We start from the raw sequence: 19363 nt of genomic DNA on the forward strand, positions 1-19363 counted from the left end.
GCCATTCTTCTGGCTCAGCCTCCCAAGTAGCTGGGACTACAGGCGCCCGCCACCTCGCCCAGCTAGTTTTTTTGTATTTTTTAGTAGAGACGAGGTTTCACCGTATTAGCCAGGATGGTCTCGATCTCCTGACCTCGTGATCCGCCCGTCTCGGCCTCCCAGAGTGCTGGGATTACAGGCTTGAGCCACCGCGCCCGGCCTGCTCCTTTACTTTCTTAATAAACTTGCTTTCATTTTACTGTATGGACTTGCCCTGAATTCTTTCTCACATGAGATCCAAGAACCCTCTCTTGGAGTCTGGATCGGGACCCTTTTCCTGTAACAAAACCTCTGTGGTTGGCACAGGGCCAACCACTCTTATGGTGGGGACATTCCTTCTGACATGAATTTGCTAGTTTCCTGGGTTCTATAGGCATGCTCTATTTTTAGGTTTTTTGAGTATCTTAGTGGGAAGGATAAAGTAAAACTACTTCTTTGCCTTCTCATCATGGAAACTCAACCGCACCTTTTGATACGTGCCAAGAGCAGGGAAGGCCACACCTTCTTAGAGGGTTGTGCTGAACTGATACACCGGCCAGCGTGGAATGCCGAGAACAAGAGGAGCCCCAGATGCTTCTGCCAATTTTTATGTCTTCCCGCTCAATACATCAGAGTGCTTCATGCAGCGGGAAGACCAGATGGACAGGTGGAAGGCAGTCTGGCAGCTTCTCTTTGTAGTCTTATGCTCTCTGTGAGGAGTGTTGCTTGAACCAGTAATAAATGCAGAACTGAAATACCACAGTGGAATTTAAATGGGTATGTGGACATTCTAAATGTTAATTAGATCCTCAATCCAGGTTTCTCACCAAGCACTGACTGCCATTGACAGATTAAACTCTCCATCTTGGCCACCCAGAGCCTGCACAGGCTGTTCCCACACACTTCACCAAATCTTGCTTCTGTCTCAGGCTTCCCTTCTCCAGCAAGCTTCTCAGTTCTCCATGTTATACAATGCATAACGAGGCACGTGACAGACTCCCTTACATTTCTATAAGCTCTTAAAGGGCACATACCACATAACCTTAATATGAACTGAAGGGTTTAGCATTTGTCAGTGTTTGTTAGATGTTTGTTAAAAGAAATATGACCACATTGAGGCCAGGTGCGGTGGCTCACGCCTGTAATCCCAACACTTTGGGAGGCTGAGGTGGGTGGAACATGAGGTCAGGAGATCAAGACCATCCTGGCTAACATGGTAAAACCCTGTCTTACCAAAAATACAAAAAAAAAAGTCGGGTGTGGTGGTGGGCACCTGTAGTCCCAGCTACTCGGGAGGCTGAGGCAGGAGAATGGCATGAACCCAGGAGGCAGAGCTTGCAGTGAGCCAAGATCGCGCCACTGCACTCCAGCCTGCCAGCCTAGGCCTAGGCGACAGAGTGAGACTCTGTCTCAAAAAAAAAAAAAAAAAAAGAAAGAAAGAAAAGAAAAGAAAAGAAATATGACCACTTGGATGGAAAATACAAGCTTGTGTAATAAAAGAGGCTAAAGATACTTAGCCTGCAGAAAAGACAATCATATGGGCACGTTTATATAGAGAAGAAAAGGGTATTAGAAAAGATCTTATGTAACTGAAAGACTATAAACCAAGAAGGTGGTTGCATTGGTTTTGTAGGATGCTATGAGGGTGAATCAACAACAATGGGTAGAAACTTCAATAGGAAATATTTTAGTAAGTACACTAAAAAGCCTCCTTAGAGACACAGCTCACTCACTCCCTACTCCAGAAAACACTAAAGCTACCTCAGAGTTCTCTGTCATTTGTGGTATTCAAGAATAAGCACTAATGCCAGTTAACCGGTGTTGCAGTATGGATAGAACCATTGTTTTGTGCGTGTTTGGGATTGTTGAATGACCTTTGATATCCTTTCTAGCCCTGTGATTTTCTGATATTATGACTGGCACCAATCCTTGACCAAAGAAATATTTGACACAAAAATGATGACCTTGTCTTTGGAGAAACACTATTTTCTAATGTGACCAATGGCAATGACAAAGGGGGTATTAATCACTGATCAATTAAATCATGCTTAGTACATTCCTAGATAACAAATTGACAGATATTATTATTATATATGAAGAAATTAAGGCTCAGAGAGGTCATGTAATTTCCTCAAGTAAAGCACCATCTCTATACTCTAATACAGGAGTGTGCAACGGTTTTCTGTAAAAAGCCATATAATAAATATCTTAGGCTTTGTGGGGCATATAACCTGTGTTACAACCAACTTTACTGTTAAGCATCAAAACAGCCATAGACAGTATGTAAATGAACAGGCATAGCCGTATTTTTTTTTTTTTTTAAGTTAAAGGCATGAGGTTGGATTTGGCCTAGGGGCCTTAGTTTTTCAGCCTCCACCTAGAGTCCTGCTGACTTATCATATGAGAATGAGAAAATGCAAAGAAGATAAGGAATGGCCTCCATGTGGCCATACTTACTCCATTGGCTTTGCTGAGTGCCTGGAAGTAGATGCTGTAGCTTTTCAGGGGAGAGAGAGGAGGGTTCCAGTAGCCATTGTATGTCTTATTGTCACCCACTGTAAATGGCTGGGTGACAGGCAGGTTGGCAGGCTTCAACTCAGCAGCAAAGTAGTGTAGAGAATCGAGGCTGGAGGCATTCCGATAGCTCACAGGCACCGAAAAGCACTCAATAATGTCAGCTGCCCTCCGTGACTTCTGTGGTCGTTCCTCCTTGACAACCAGCTGATAAACACTGGACCGGAAAGAAGGGACACAGATGGATGAGCAACTCTCTGGAAGAATGAGCTTGTTAGCTCTAATGGTGTCAACCCAACTTCTCCTGTATGGAAACACTGCTTCTGTCTACAACAAAACTTTTGTCCTGAGCATCAGATTTTCAAACCTACCACGTTGTAGAACTTTACCTCCACCTAGCTGTCTCAAAGCCAGCTCACACTAGACACATCTAAAACTCAACTCAGCCCCAACCCTGACAAACCTGTCTGCTCCTCCTTTTACATTTCTTTTCTTAGTAAATGGTAGTACCATCTGACAAGTGGCCAGAACCTGAATCTAGGGCTCATCCTCAGTTCTTAACTCCTTAGTTCTCACTCCTTATCTTAATCAACAGTCTTACAGAAGTCTGCTGATTTGGCTTCTGTATGTCTGCATCTATCTGCCCCACTTCTCTTTTCTTCTTCCACTGATAATGCCTTAGTTGGGCACTTTCCCACTTCTTACCCAGATTCAACTAGTCTCTTTGCCTCTAATGCACTTGATTTATTAATCAGTCATCCTAATCATATGGCTTCCTAATCATACAGCTCTTCAAACACTTTCACAGGCCTTCCATTGTACAAATTATACAATTTAAACTCCTCATCTTGGCATTTGAAGCCCTCTGTGCCTGCCTTCTGTCTTCCATTTAGGCGTTCTCATGGTGTTCCCATCTTCTAGCTACTCCAGATCCCATGCTATTGCACAGATATATTTTGGATCTCACCTCATGCATTACTGACTTATGCTTACTCTACCTGCAATGCCCTGCATCCTGGCCACCTCTGGTTTCCTCCAAAGGGTGAGCATGTCTTTCACTTCCTCTATGAAGCCTGTCCAGATATATCCAGTCTGGATCAATCACCTCCCTCTTTAGTTCCCCTAGAGCTCACCTAATCTCCATCTGCTTTGTTTTCCAATATCATGAGATGGGACTACTCTTGCGCTGGCTGGACTGTGACCTTTTACAAAGTAGGCATTGTGGTTTACTTATCACTGCATCATTCTCCACCCCTGCCCCACACTGCCCAGCAGGATGCCTGCCACCCAACAAGTGATCAATGAATGCTTGTTCAAATGAATTAAATTGGATTGAATTAAAACTGAAAGCAAACATGAAACCAAATCTGCCTGGATGCAGAAACCCTACTCAGATAAACAGCAATTGCCTTGAGTTCCTGTCTAGTGATCGCATATTGTTCCCTTCAACTTAGGAGGATGTAAGAAGATGCTAGTGTGTGAATAGAGATGACTGATCCTTTATTGAATATCAACTAACACCCAATGTTAGACTCTCTTTGTAAAAGTTATTTTAAGGTTTGTAAGTTGGATAACATTGTTCAATCTCTTTGAATGCCCCACAGTTTACATCTCTCTGGAATAAATGCTCTTCTTTTAGAAGAGGTTTATTGCACAGATCTCTGGGACTCATGATCTAAAACAAAAGATCGATTGCCCATGAGTGCCCACTGGAGACTTCTGTGAATTAATCAAGTGGTTGCAGTAGGGGGCCCCAAACCAATTATTTAAACAGGGCATAGTGAACCAGCACGTGGTTTATGAAGAATGAAACGTGTTGCCAGCATCAGACCATCCATCTAAAGACACTTGACTAAGCAGTACAACTTGGGAGAAGACAGAAACACAGGACTATTTCATTAAGGAAAAAAGGTTATGGAGGACTGCCCTAAGAAAATGTGACACACTCAATATGGCAAGTTTTCTCTTGAATTTTCTTGAGTATGGGAATTTTCAGGCATGTGGAAAGGAAGGGTTGGGCATATGAGTATATGCCACACTTAGATGAGTGCAGGCAAAATAGCTCAATTACCATGCCTGTTGTACATACACATCTGAGTAAGAACCTGACAATTCAGAGTGCATGTGAGTGACATGTGAGTGGAGTGGATGTGGACAATCTCTCAAGGCATACACACTACATCTGAGGGTGTACCATTTCCAAGTGAGGATCTGTATTACCTGGGTGTCTAACTCCAAATGAGTGAATATAACATTTAGATGAATGGATGAAAGTGGCTAACTTGAGTGTTTAGACTTCTAAATAAGTGTGTGTAACATCTGAGAATGTTTTAACAACCCAAAGTGTGTGTGGGTATGTACCATCTATGCATGTTCATAATGCCTGTTGAAGTCAATAAATGTTTACATTAAATTATGATTTCAGCAATCACTTCCTCCTCTACTCTGGGGTGCTTCTCAATTATACAATTCCTATGTTTATCAGGACAGCTAAGCTCAAAGCAGTCACTGAAAAATAGCACAAGGACCTAATACCCAAACCTAGAGGTTGCAGGGCAGAAGTGGAGGGGTGTTTGTAACAGAGTTTTCAGGACCTGCAATGCTTTATAAATAACAATATATTCAGGTAAATCTTAGAATCTGGCTTGAATGCTAATAGTAGCTCGACCAGTTGAGAGTCCATTACTCGTGGGGCTCTGATCTGTGAGGGAAAGGGCAAACACAAGAGAGCTTCATGAAGCAGACAACCTCTTGGGCTCTCCTGATGAAGCTAACAACAGCACCTAAGAACACTACATTGGATTTGGGAGCAGGCAACCAATGCAGCCCTCATATTCTCTTGAGCAGATTAGAAGGAACCAACAGCCTCAACCCCAGGACCAGGAGTTGGAAAGAGCTGGGAGTCCCTGCTTTCTTCTGAGGGCCAGCCTATCCCTAATCACCACTTGGATTGATCATATCTACATAACAAGGCCTTTATCTTGGTTTCTCAGATAGACTTCCCATTCTACCTTAAATCCTTCTGTCATCTTTCCCCTCTAAATTGAGACCCCCCGAAACCTTGGGAGCTTCCCTCGGACTGAATCGCCCTCTGAGAATCACTTCTTATTGCCTCTGGCCCTTCTGTGATGGGATGGATCAAGAGGGGCCACATGGCTGCCCTCATTTACTGTCCATGACAAGCAGAAGATTCCATAGTTGTGGCCAAGCAAGAAGACGGGTTCTTACTGGGCTCCGAAAATTCAAATGCTGCCAAGATCTATTAGACAGAGCCATAATATCTCTGTGAGGGTCAGCCTGTATATCCCCATCAGCTCTTTCTCCCCACCAATCTGATTACTGAAGATCCACTTGTCAATTCAACCAAGCTCAACAGCCAGATTATACATGAGGAGCTGAGGCCGAGAGGTCAAGTGATTGATGAGGGTCAAACTGCAGCAAAAGTAGAAACCCAGACTTTTCATTCATAGTTGAGTGTCCTTTCTTTCTTTTTTTTTTTTCTATTTTCTTCTCTTTCTACAAACCAATAAAATGTATAAAGGCCTTCCAAGCATTTTTTTTTAACTTGGCATCCCGAACTGCTTAGCTCTACCCCAACCAACTCCATACGAAATTACAAAGAATAGCAAAGGGTATTTTTTTGGTTTAAACTGTGCAGTCAACATATGGTTCACATACGATTGTGATTATTGTGCCAAAATATACCCAGCAACTCCTTCGGGCCCATGCATTTGCAGCCTGTCCATTCAAAAGCAAACCTGCAATGCAGCCAGAAAAATTTAAATCATTTTGTTAGATAAATCTGTTTGCCAGTGGATCCAGCCTCTCTCAAAGACCACAGAACTCTGATTGAAGAGGGGGGAGAAGAAACAGTGCTCACAAGTTGTATAACCTTCCTTTTCTGACACTTTTTAGGAAAGGGTGGGGGAAAGAAACAAGAAACTGAGTATTATTTTTATTTCTTGTAGTAGCTTCATTCTCATTCTCTTGAGAATACATTTATCTAAGAGCATGTTCTTTTCAGCTTGCTGGTAATGATAAAATCATATCCAAATGCAAATGACCTCCCTTTTGGGGTCATATCTGTAGCTCAAAAACAGTGGTTGCAATAAACTATTCAGAATCATTTTTAAAGAGAGGGGATTTTTTTAGTAGGAAAAATCCCAATAACATGAGAAAAAACAACTTAAGAAACTCACTGCACAACACATAACACTTACTCATACACTTTCTCCTCTTGTGACACCCTCTGTCTTTCTCCTAATGAGAAGATGGGCATTTATGACTTTTTTTTTTCGTTACTTATCCCAAGGATCTCTTATTGCAAGGATCTAAGAGCTATACTGTGCCCCCAACTCATTTCATTCACTCTAAGGTGATTTCTGTAAGGTCAAGGAGAGTTTGTACTGTCACTTTCAGTATCTCCTGCTGTCCATCCAAGGCAAAAACCCTCAGAACCTCTCTACAGGCTCTGGAAAACCCTGCTGCTGGACCATCTTCCTCCCTCTGGTCCCTAAGCTAATGGTTTAAATGGTGGCTTGAGATTCTCGGACCCGATTCCACTAGGGGGCCCAGGGACCTATCAGAGCATCCTTCCATTAGTAACAGTTCCTGTGGCCCTCTTTCTAGATCTAGAGAAGTCTCTAGCCAGGAGCTGTATCCTCTCAGAAGGTTGGAGTCAGATGACAGATAGAGTATATGCTTTAGCTCACAGGTAGAGCTTGCCCAACTTCAGAAAGATGCATATTTTAGTCCACTTTCTCCCAGAAAGAGGCATGTCTGAGTTCAGATTCTTCCAGAAACAGACCCCGAGCCAAGGTTTCACTGCAAATGATGTATTGAGGAAGTAGTCCCAGAAGAAACTAGTAAAGGAGTGAGAGAAAATGGGAGGAAGTGAAGCAAGGGTGTGATATCAGGCAAAGTCCCAGTCTTAGCCTGATCCCATAGGGAGCTCTGGAGCATAAATTATACCCCCAGAGTTTGTCTCATCTCAAACCAAAGGCTTTTGAACCTCCAGTGCTGGTCAGTGATTGGTTATGGCTAAGTCAGAGAGACATAAACTCTAAGGCACTCCTAACTCTGTGTGAGGAGGGTCAGACAAGGCAGCTCTGGCATCTTAATGGCAACATCCCACAGCAGGTCACACCTGGAAACCATTTACATCAAGGAACATGGAGCTGGGAGATGGACACATGGCAGAAAAGGGGAGGTGACAGGGTTTGGGTGGCCACCAAGAGCGGCTCTGACAGGGCAGTTTTGGACAATAACCATATGAGACTTGTGAAAAAGATCAGAGACCTATTTTATCAAGGTATTTTTCAACCTTTGTTTCCAGCACTGCTCAGCTGAGAGATATGGTAATCTCTCACCAATCCTAGTAGCTTCTCCACCACTGATTTCTTCAAGTGAGGGCAGTGAACAGTCACCTTAGAATCTCAGTGGAGGGTTGCTCAAGATCAATAGTTCTCAACTGTGGCTGCATATTATAATTACCCAGAAGACTTTAAGAATGCTCATTCCTTGAGTCTACCACAGATCAGCTGAATCAGAATCTCTAGGGGTGGGACCCTAGCATCAGTACTTTTTAGAAAAGCTCTCTAGATAGTTAAATGTGCAGCTACGAAATCATAAGCCTAGGTGATTCTGATGTTTATACCCTTGCCCTGATGTTTATTCTGATATTTATACCTGTAGAGCCAACAGGGACATTCCCCTCCAGTATTCTCAGTCCCTTGGAAGACACTGATTTGAGTCATTCCAAATTCACCAAAGCATTAATACATAATTACCAGTATTCTGAGTCATTGTACATCATATCTCCTGATTTATTTCTTCCACAGCTTTGATCATAATTGAAATGTGTCTTCTTTAATTATTTGTTTACTGACTTTACTGCTTGCCCCCAGATAGGCTGCCAACTTCATGAGGTCTGAGATCTCGCCATCTAGTTCATGGCTTCTAATATCATACTATACACACAATGGTTTTTCACTAAGTATTTCTTTTTTTTTTTTTTTTTTTGTTTGAGACGGAGTCTTGCTCTGTGGCCCGGGCTGGAGTGCAGTGACCGGATCTCAGCTCACTGCAAGCTCCGCCTCCCGGGTTCACGCCATTCTCCTGCCTCAGCCTCCCGAGTAGCTGGGACTACAGACGCCCGCCACCTCGCCCGGCTAGTTTTTTGTATTTTTAGTAGAGACGGGGTTTCACCGTGTTAGCCAGGATGGTCTCGATCTCCTGACCTTGTGATCCGCCCGTCTCAGCCTCCCAAAGTGCTGGGATTACAGACTTGAGCCACCGCGCCCGGCTAAGTATTTCTTAAAAAAAGAATTTAAAAAATTACAAAATAAAGTTTAAGTGCACATCACATCAATTCTCACCGCACGTCTCAACGTCTTTCTATATGCTGTTCCATCTGCCCACGATGCCTTTTTTTCTTCTTCTCCATCTTGAGAACTCCTCATCCAATCCAGATCCAGACCAAACATCACACTTTCTCTCTTGACTTGCAAACCAGAGCTGGTTTCTCCCTCTTCTGTTCTCATAGCTCTTCATCTACACCTCTATCATAGCTCCCACTGCTGTGTACTGCAATGATGCCTCCGCTCTACAGGAAATATTTATTGCATACCTACCACTTACTAGGCAATATGCTAAACTTATTCCATTTATTATCTCATTTGACCTTTATAACAGTTCTAAGAGGCAGATACTATTATCATCATTTGACAAAATAAGACAACCAAACCCCGGAGAGGCTCGAAATCTTTTCCAGGGTCACACTGTTATTTGATTGCTAGAGCTAAGATTTGAACCCAGGTTGTTTGACTCCTGAACCCTCATTCTTAACCACAAGGCTATACTGCTTTCTACCACACAGAAGGTTAAGCAATCACCTTTATTTTACTCCAGTAAATACTTTTTTAAAAAAATTCTATATCAAGGAAGATATAATAACACTTTATAAAATTTAAAAAATGAAGAAAAAGGAAAAAAGTGTTTCCCTAATTGAACAATCATAATGTGATCATCAATGAAATGTTGGTGACTCTTTTACCATTCTTTTCTTCTGCAAGAACAGCCTCTGATGTAACATTGAAAATCAATGGAAGAAATCTTTTTGCTTATAGATTTTCAACTTACAGTCAACTTGGTTGGTTTGCGCACACAATTTTAATATTATATACAAAGGGCTCCCCATACCATATATCTTCAGCTATTCCAGGATGTCTAATGATATAGCAAATTTGTTAACTAAGAAGCCCTTAATATTGACATTGCTGAGAATAACCAAACGTATAAGAACTTGCCTCAAGCACACTGACTGAGAATTACATGGTTTCCATATACCTCTTCTTTCAAAGGTTACTTGATTAAGTGATCTATAGGAACATGTAGATCTTGGCTGTTCATGGCCATGACAGGGAGCCACAGGAACATGGGTAAATGCATTCCTTATTGAGGCTTGGTTAACTTTGTTGTCTGTCATGTGCTGTCTCTCATGTGACAAGGTTAATGCCATTTCCCAAGATAGTAGGAAGCTGCTTTGTCTTTATATTTTTCTAGATTACCTCCGCACCTTGTGCTGACCAGAAGAGCTATGGGGAAAGGTCCCACCTAGTAAAAACTGGCATTAGAGTTGACTCGGATACAGATAGTGATGCCTCTAGCCATCAGAAATGGTTAATCAACAGTAAGTAAAATCTGTTTAGCAAAGCAAAGATTTATGTAACACATCTTTAGTGGATTTTATTAAAGCTGATTAAAACACAAAATTAGCATGCACAAACTCAGTTTGTAATCCAGGATCTGCTAATGCCTAGCTACCTATATGACCTTGGGCAAGACACTTAATCTTGCAAGAGTATACAATTATTGTCCCTTTTAATCCCTGTTTCTCGGTTTATGTGTCCATCTCCCATCTTTTCTTTTTTTTTTTTTTTAGTTATTATAGTTACACAGTTAAAAATTATTTCCATAGGTAATTGGGGGAACAGGTGGTGTTTGGTTACATGAGTAAGTTCTTTAGTGGTGATTTGTAAGATTTTGATGCACCCATTACCTGAGCACTATACACTGAACCCCATTTGCAGTGAGGGACATCTCCCATCTTCTGTGTGCTTTGTTGTGAATAGGGGCATCCAAGACTTCTTCAGAGGGTTGTCTTAAAACTCTTGAAGACTTCTTTGCTGGTGAACAGGGCATGAGATTGTAAATCTTGGTCTCCCCTAACTCATATCCATATCTGATTACAGGCTAGCATTTTCCAGTGACTGCCCTAGGTAGAAGTGGAAAAATCCTGCTCCTCTGCCTCAGGGAGAACAGGTTCAAGGTGCAATTCACTCTACATAGGCTCACACATTGGTTTGGCTTCTTTATCTTCCCTTTCCTGCTTCCTTCTGTCTAGTAGTGGTTTCTACTGAAAATGCTCCCTTAATAAATCACTTGTATTTAAATCTTTAGCCCACAGGTCTGCTTCTGAGAGAATTCAACCTAAAATAATCTCTATATGGCTCAATTTCCTCATAGTTAAAAATTATGAGGTGGGCCTTGATGAATGGTGGAATGAGCAGCTTGGCACATGCTCTCCCCTAAAAGCAATAATTAAACCAGACAATATTGTCAACATCAACCATGTCAGGAGTTGCTGGAGAAAAATTTATAAACACCTGTATTATAAGAGAAGAAAGATCACAAATAAAAATGTAAGTTTCCACCTTAAGAGAGTAGAAAAACAGGCGCAAAACTAAACCCCAACAAGAATAAAGAATAAAAGAATAAGAATAAAGATCAGAGTGGAAATCAATATAATAAAGACCATAAAAATAATAGTAAAAAATCAATTAAACAAAGTTTTTTGTTTTTTTTTTTTAAGATCAACACAATTGACAACTCTTTATCTACACTGACAAGAAGAAAAAGAGAGATGACATAAATTACCAAACTCAGAAGTAAAAGAGGGGACATCACTACTGACTCTACAGAAATCAAAACTCTTTGAAGAGAACACTGTAAAAAAAAATTATGCCAAAGAACATGAACAACGTAGATGAAATAGATAACTTACAAAAACTAACTCATGAAAAAGAATAAAATTCCAATAGACTTAGAACAAGTAAAATAGTTAAATTAGTAATTACAATCCTTCCCACAAAGAAAAGCCCTGCCCATGTGGCATCACTGGTTAAGTCTATCAGATATTCAAAAGAGAAATAGCTCCAATTTTTCACAAACTTTTCCAGAAAATAGCAGAGGAGTGAAAGCATTTGAACTTATTCTATGGGGCCCTGATATCATAAATCAGAGAAATATATACAACAAAAGAAAATGATAGCACATTCACTCATGAATATAGACCCCAAAATGGTGAACCAAATACTAGCAAACTGAGTCTAGTAACATATAGATTATGTAAATAACTTAGTGAGATTTATCCCAGGAATACAGGTTGGTTTAATTTTCAAAAATCAATGAATGCCAATATTGCATATTAATAGAACAAAAATGGAAATCACATAATCATCTCAAAAGATGGGAAAAATCATTTGATAAAACACAATATATATTTAAGATAAAGGGTACTATAGAAAGGAAAATTGAGATAAAAAGGAACTTTCTGAACCTGATAAAGGCCATCCACACAATATATAAAACTAACATCATACTCAAGGGTAAAAGACTGAATGCTTTCTCTCAAAATCAGGATCAAGACAAGGATGTCTGATTAACTTTACACTAGAGATTCTAGCCAGTGAAATAAGAAAAAATTAATTAATGGCACCCTGATTGGAAAGGAAGAAGTAAAACTTTTTACTTGCAGATATTATCCTATATATATACAATCAAAGGATTTTGCGTGCTCACACACACACACACTCACACGCTACGCCAACTAGAACAATAAATAATTTTCACAAAGTCATAGTATACAAGATCAATATAAAAATCAATTGTATTCTTATTACTAGCAAAGAGCAATCTACAAATGAAATTAAGCAAACAATTCCATTCACAATAGCATCAAAAATACTTAGAAATAAATTTAACACAACAAATGAAATATTTGTACATAGAAAAGTAAAACAAAATTGCTGAAATAAACTGAAGAAAATCTAATAAAGAGAAAGACATTCCATGTTCATAGATTGGAATAATCAATATTGTTAGGATGGCAATTATCTACAAATCTGTCTATAGATTTAGCACAATCCTTGTCAGAATCCCAAGAGACTGCAAAAACAAGCTAATTATAAAGTGTATATGGAAATGCAAGGGCCCCTATTAGACAAAAAAATTTTCAAAAACAAGAAAAAAGTTGCAGGACTTAGAGTTTCAGATTTCATAAATTTTAAAAATCAATACAGTGGCATGCTGGCAGAAGAATAAATCTATCGGTCAATGAAGGAGAATTGAGAAACCTGAAATAAACACCTACAATTATGATCAATTGACTCCTAACAAGGTGCCAAGATGATTTAATGGTAACGTGATAGTCTTTTCAGCAAATGGTACCGGGTCAATTCAATATTCACATGTACAAATCTAAATTTAAACCTTCAAGAACAGAAAATGGATCATAATCCTAAATTTAAAAACAAACTATAAAACTAGTAGAAAACATAGAAGAAAATCTTTATGATCTTTGATTAGAAATAAAGCATATAGATATGACACTGAAAGCATGATTAGTGGAAAAAAAAGATTAAAATGGCAATAATGTTATCTTTTAATTGGGCTTCAAAAAATACTATTAAACCAATTAAAACAATTTCACATGCTGAGAGCAAATATTTCCAAATCATGTGTATACAAGTCTTATACCCAACATGCATAATGACACATTACAGCTCAATAATAAGATGAACTACCCAATTTTAAAATGGCTAAAGATTTGAGTAGACACTTCACCAGATATGAAATATAAATGGCTAATAAGCTAACGATAAGACGGTCAACATCATTACTCATTAAGGAAATATAAATTAAAGCAACAATGAGAAACTATCATACACATCCACTATAATGGACATCAGACAAAAGACAGACAACTAGTGTTTGAAAGAATGTGGAAAAACTGGTACCATCATACCTTGCCGTTGGAAAGATAAAATGGTACCAGTTTTATCTTTGGGACACTCTGGGACACAGTCTGGTAGTTCCTTAAAAAGTTAAACATAAATCTACCATTCATCTAGTTATTCCTTTTCTACCTATCTACCCAAAAGAAATGAAGACATGTCCACACAAAAACCTGAATTAAACTGTTCATAGAAGCATTATGTATAATAGCTAAAACACAAAAACCATCCAAATGTTTATCAACCAATTGGTGAATGGGTAAACAATATGTGGTATATCTATGCAATAGAATATTATTCAGTAACAAAAGAAATAAACTACTGCTACAATCTGCAGCATGAAGTTCCAAAACATTATGCTAAATGAGAGAAATAAGATGCAGAAGACTACATATATGATTCTATTCATATTTATTAAGTATGGAGAAAAGACAAGGTCATAGAGACAGAAATCAGATTAGTAATTGCCTGGGACTGGAAGTAGAAATAGGAATCAATTGCACATGGGCATAGGGGATTTTATGGTATGATGAAAATATTCTAAAATGGGATCGTAGTGATAGTTGCATGACCCTATACATTTACTAAAGAACTGTACACTTAAAATAGCTAAATTTATGGTATGTAAATTATATCTCAATAAAGCTGTTGAGAGAAACAGACTGAATAATCTTGAATGTCCTTTCACACTTCAAAAGTCTATGCTTTGGCATTTAAGTATGCACAAATTTTAATACAAAATGCTATGATAAACCATTGGTTTTATTGGACAAGATGGGCTAAGAAACAAGTGTGAGCTTTGTAATCCCCAAAAGAATCTAGCTTTGCAATTACATTCCCTGCTTAAAGGTCACTCAGAACCATGGAGCTGAAATTTACAATGATATGTCTTAGTTAGCCAACCTTTCTTCCAAGTCTCTGGGAATTCCTGCTTTTACTCACTATTTGCCTAGTCAAAATAGTTCTCAGAGGAGACAAGAAAATGGGAGGAGGTGTACATTTGGCAGATTAGTGTCAGAGTTAGTGCATATGCATCTTTGCTTTGCCTCTGACTCGTTTGGCGACCTATTGCCCTATCTATCTTTCATACATTTATTCATCAGACATTTATTGAGTGATGATAGCTCAATAAATAAAGATGGTTCAAATTTAAATGTAATCCGACCACTAGGTACTGGGTGCTTAGAGCTCAGAGTGGAGAAATAGATTATTAATTGTTCACCACAATCCAATGAAATGAGGGCAGCAAGAACTCTGCCAGGGAAGGATTCTGGGAAGGGAGAAGCCTACAGGGCAGTGCAGAGATTGAAATCACATGTCTAGGAAGTGCATTCTAGAAAGTGCTCTATGAAAGTTGGCTGGGGCCTTCACAATTGCTGCATGCATTATTATTACAATGTTACTGAATTAGACACCAAAGAGTAGCTTTGTTTTTTATTTGGGCCCTTCTCCTATGATTGAATTGCATTTGATATATTTAATGAAGGTGAATTTTGTGTAAAAATTTAGAAGAAGAAAATTATGTTGTGTAAAGGAATCGTGAAAATCCAGTTGAAGAATTCAAGTAAGTTTTCCCTCAATCATGGCTCTTCTGTCTTTCAAAATACCATAGATTCAGTCCATAAGCAATTCCCATGGCTCCAGTTTCAACATACCGTATATTTAGAATCTGACCACTTCTCAACATCTTCATAGTTACAACCCTGGACTAAGCTTCTATCATCTCTTGATTGGATTATTGTAATAGCCTCCCAACTGGTCTCCCTACTTTCACTTTTGCCCCTCAATATTTATTCTCAAAACAGTGGCTAGAATGACCCTTTAAAAACATGACTCAGCTCAAGACACCCCTCTGCTCAAAGTCCCATTATGGCTCCCACCTTAGAGTAAAATGCAACATCTTTACAATGTCTACAAGTCTCACTCTTAAGAACTCTCTGATCTTACTCTTCCAATTCTTTTCCAGTTACACTGGCCTCTTTGCTGTTCCTTGAACACCCCACACATGCTCCCATTTCAGGCCCTTGCTCTTGCTATCCCCTTCCTTGAATGGTCTTCCCTTGCAGATACGCAACCTAAGGAAGGCTTACTTTTTCACCTCTGCCAGGGAAGTCTGTCCTGAACACTTTATTTAAAATAGCAACCTAAAGCCACAATATAGTCAATTATACTTTCCCTCTTAATTTTTATTTGTATCATTTATTATTACCTACCACGCCTAACAGATTAGGTCCTTTTAAGAGAGAACTGTAAGCGCTGCAAATGTTAACCTTCCTTTGGGAAAAAGCAGCTGGATCAATATGGGGCCAGTCAGGCAATATTTGGGTAGATAACCTTGATTTGGTCACCTTTGCTAAAGCAAGGTGAAGGTTTTAGTACTGGCTTTACACTCGCTGCTCTGTCTGCAATGCTGAGAAAGTCACTTTACCTCTAGAACTTGCATCTAAAATGGAATAATTGTGACCAATGCAACAAGACACAAAACAGAAGAGACATACATTTTAGAAAGGAAAGCAATTCATCATCATTTGCAGATAATATGACTAGAGCTAATATATCGAAGCAAATCAACTGAAAGACTTTTAAAATTAATAAAAGAATTCAGTAAAGTAGTTTTGTAGAAGATAGAGATAAATACACTGTACACCATGGAAAACAAGCTAGACGATGTAATGAAAAAGTCTTTTAGAGCAGAGTCCTTTAAAAATAGCTAAGGAAAACACAAATAAGAAACGTACAGGACTGACACTGGAAGGAAAATAAAACTCTACTGAATGATTTAAAAGACCATCTCCAGCCCCTAGCACACAGCCTGGTAGAGTGGGTGTTAAATAATTGTGCTGAACTGAAGATGAATAAATGGACAGAAATGCTGAAGTCCTGGAGGAAAGCATCGTATATTGTAAAAATGTCAATTCTTGCCAAACTGATGTATTGTTTTCTTTGAGAAAAAGCAAATTGTATAAAACATGAACCAGTTAGGTGATATTTGTGAGCCCTACAGATGTGGATGACCATAATTTGACAAATCCAGTAAGATTTGTTTTGTTCAAAATGGGAAATATAGTTAAGAACTTAAAAAAACAACAGAGGAATGATGCTGTAAAACCACTACTGGATAATAAGTTATATTATGAAGTTACAATGATTAAACCATGGGTACTAGAGTATGAGTTAAATAAAAATGGAATAGGTAGGGGTGTGTGTGTGTGTGTGTGTGTGTATGTGTGTATGACAGAGAGAGAAACAGATAATTGTATGTATAAAAATACAAGCAACATAAATTAATGAAAAATAAAATTGTATCACTCAGTGTTTGAAAAATTCCATAATTACGAGAAGAAATCATCAAATTTAAGACCTTGCTACATATGAAAACCACATTATATTCCAGTAGTTCAGAATTTATTTATTTATTGAAAAATTTTAGTATGCCCTTGCCAACCAAATACAATGTGTGTCCCTTGATTGGATCCTGGATTGAATTTTAAAAAGCTTTAAAGGACAATTAATTGGGAGAGTTGGGGAAATTTGAATATGACCTATATATTAGATACCAGCATTATGTCACTTTGAAATTTCCTGAGTGTGGTGATTGTTTTGTGACTATGTAACAGACTGACCTTTCCATAGGAGATAAAAACTAAAGGTTTTGAAGAGTCATGGTCACTACAAGTAACCCTCAAATGGTTTAATAACCATTTGAGAGACAAGAGAAAGAGAGAGAAACCAAATATGGCAAAATGCTTACGACTGCCAAATCTATGGGAAGGATGTGTAGATGGTTATTGTATCATTCTTGCAATATCCTGTAGGTTTGAAATCAAAGAAAAAGATAATCTTGAGTGGAAAAGAATTGTTTAAGCTTAATAATAGAACAATTTACAAAAGACTAAAGAAAAATGACAGATTTCTCTGTATGTAAATTTGAAATGTCTGAAAACAGAATAAAAAATAAAACAACCAATTAGAAAAGCTATTCCCAGAAAATATGACAGAGAAGGAAGCAATATTTTAATATTTTAAAAATCATATCAGGTATAGAGGATAAAAATGACAAAGGACACACATAAAAATCAACAAATTATCTGAATAAATAAAGGTATAGGCTATATTCTGTATATATAATGGGATAGAACCAGAAATTGCTACATCAAAATTCTGCACAAATGAAAACCTCCAACTGGGGAAAATAAGAACTTACCTTATATGATGCCTTACAAGTAATTCTCATGTCAAATAGAAAATCAAAACCACAATTTCCTACTCTTTAGAAACTATTACTGTGAGAACAATGATGTTTAATGCTTATGGGATAGGACCAAACCTGTTTTCAGCATCTGAAAAGCCTTTGTTATTAAACAAAAAGAAATGACAATAAATTAATTAAGCATTCCATAAAAAGAAAATTAGAATAAACAACACTAGAGCCAGATGGCTTTTCCAATGAGTTCTTTCAATCTTCCAGGAACTGATAATTCCCATGTCATAGAAACAATTACATCAGACAGAAAAAGGAAAAGCATCTCAAATTGCTACAAACTATTCCTCTAACATACTATTAAATTGGTGCTCCATAATTGGATCATTTACTGCAGGTACACAAGATAGATTTAGTAATAGAAAATCTAGGAAAATATCACATAAATAAATCCAAATAGAAAAAATGTATGATCATATAAGTAGATACCAAAAAGGCGCTTGATAAAATCACTCACTTTAGAAGAGTCATAAAGATAAACTACAGAATAGAAATATTTTTCCTTTTCAGATTTTAAAATACCTATTTCAAGTCTACAACTAACATTATATGTAAGAGAAATTTGCTGGAGGTCTAGTGTTTGAGGTTGGAATTTAGACAAAAAGTTCAGCTATTAACATTAGTTGGCAATATTGCCCAGAAAGCTCTACTCAATGCAATAAAACATAAAACCAAAATAAGAGCTATTGCAACTGGAATAGGAGGACATAAAATTATCATTATTCATAGATGGTGTGATTATTAGCTGGTAAACCAAGATAATAAAGCTTAATTAAAGAAACTCACAAGAGGTTTCAGCGAACGAGATGAGGAAAACATACACACCACACACACACTCTCTCACACACAGTTTCCCTAAACACCAGCAAAAACCAGTTAGCAAACACAATAGGGGACAGATAGCAGGAGACACCACAAGCTTAATGTTAGTAAGAAACAATTTTAACAAGGTAGCTATGGGTGGAATCTACATGACAGAGTCAATGCCTTTGTCCTGAGAAATAGTCAAGACTCAGATGAATGGATAGGCTTGCCCTCTTTCAGCGTGGAAAAGCTCACATTAATATATATAATCATTTTAGATTAAGCAATAGTCTTAATATAATTTAGGCCAATTCCATTGGGGATTGTTTAGAGAATATGATAAAGGGATTTAGAAATTCATAGGGAAACATAAGTGGGTAAAAATAGCCAAGAACATTTTGAACAACAAGAAATAGGAAGACTAGATATTAAAATGTTTCGTAAAGCTATATTAAGATGGGTGGTACAGACACAGTGATCAACAGAGAGGCAGATCTAATGGAACAGTATAGATAAACCAAGAATATAGGGGTGCGCGCGCGCGCGCACACACACGCAACATCACGGTTCATTAAGACTGGAAGCAGTGGGCCGGGCGCGGTGGCTCAAGCCTATAATCCCAGCACTTTGGGAGGCCGAGACGGGCGGATCACGAGGTCAGGAGATCGAGACCATCCTGGCTAATACAGGT

The 19363-nt window shown here is 38.4% G+C and overlaps 1 protein-coding gene across 2 annotated transcripts in view; it reads right to left on the bottom strand.

Annotated features, from left to right (window-relative positions):
- Window positions 1-19363, bottom strand: part of PTPRT (protein tyrosine phosphatase receptor type T) — a 1114757-nt gene that overhangs the window by 232541 nt on the left and 862853 nt on the right. For both annotated transcript variants that reach the window (XM_023227953.2, XM_023227952.2), the window contains exon 12: window positions 2476-2749. In XM_023227953.2, the coding sequence (XP_023083721.1) occupies window positions 2476-2749 (274 nt within the window). The remainder of the gene's footprint in view (window positions 1-2475; window positions 2750-19363) is intronic.

The sequence above is a fragment of the Piliocolobus tephrosceles genome, chromosome 20, assembly GCF_002776525.5.
Source record: "Piliocolobus tephrosceles isolate RC106 chromosome 20, ASM277652v3, whole genome shotgun sequence".
Classification (NCBI taxonomy): Eukaryota; Metazoa; Chordata; class Mammalia; order Primates; family Cercopithecidae; genus Piliocolobus; species Piliocolobus tephrosceles.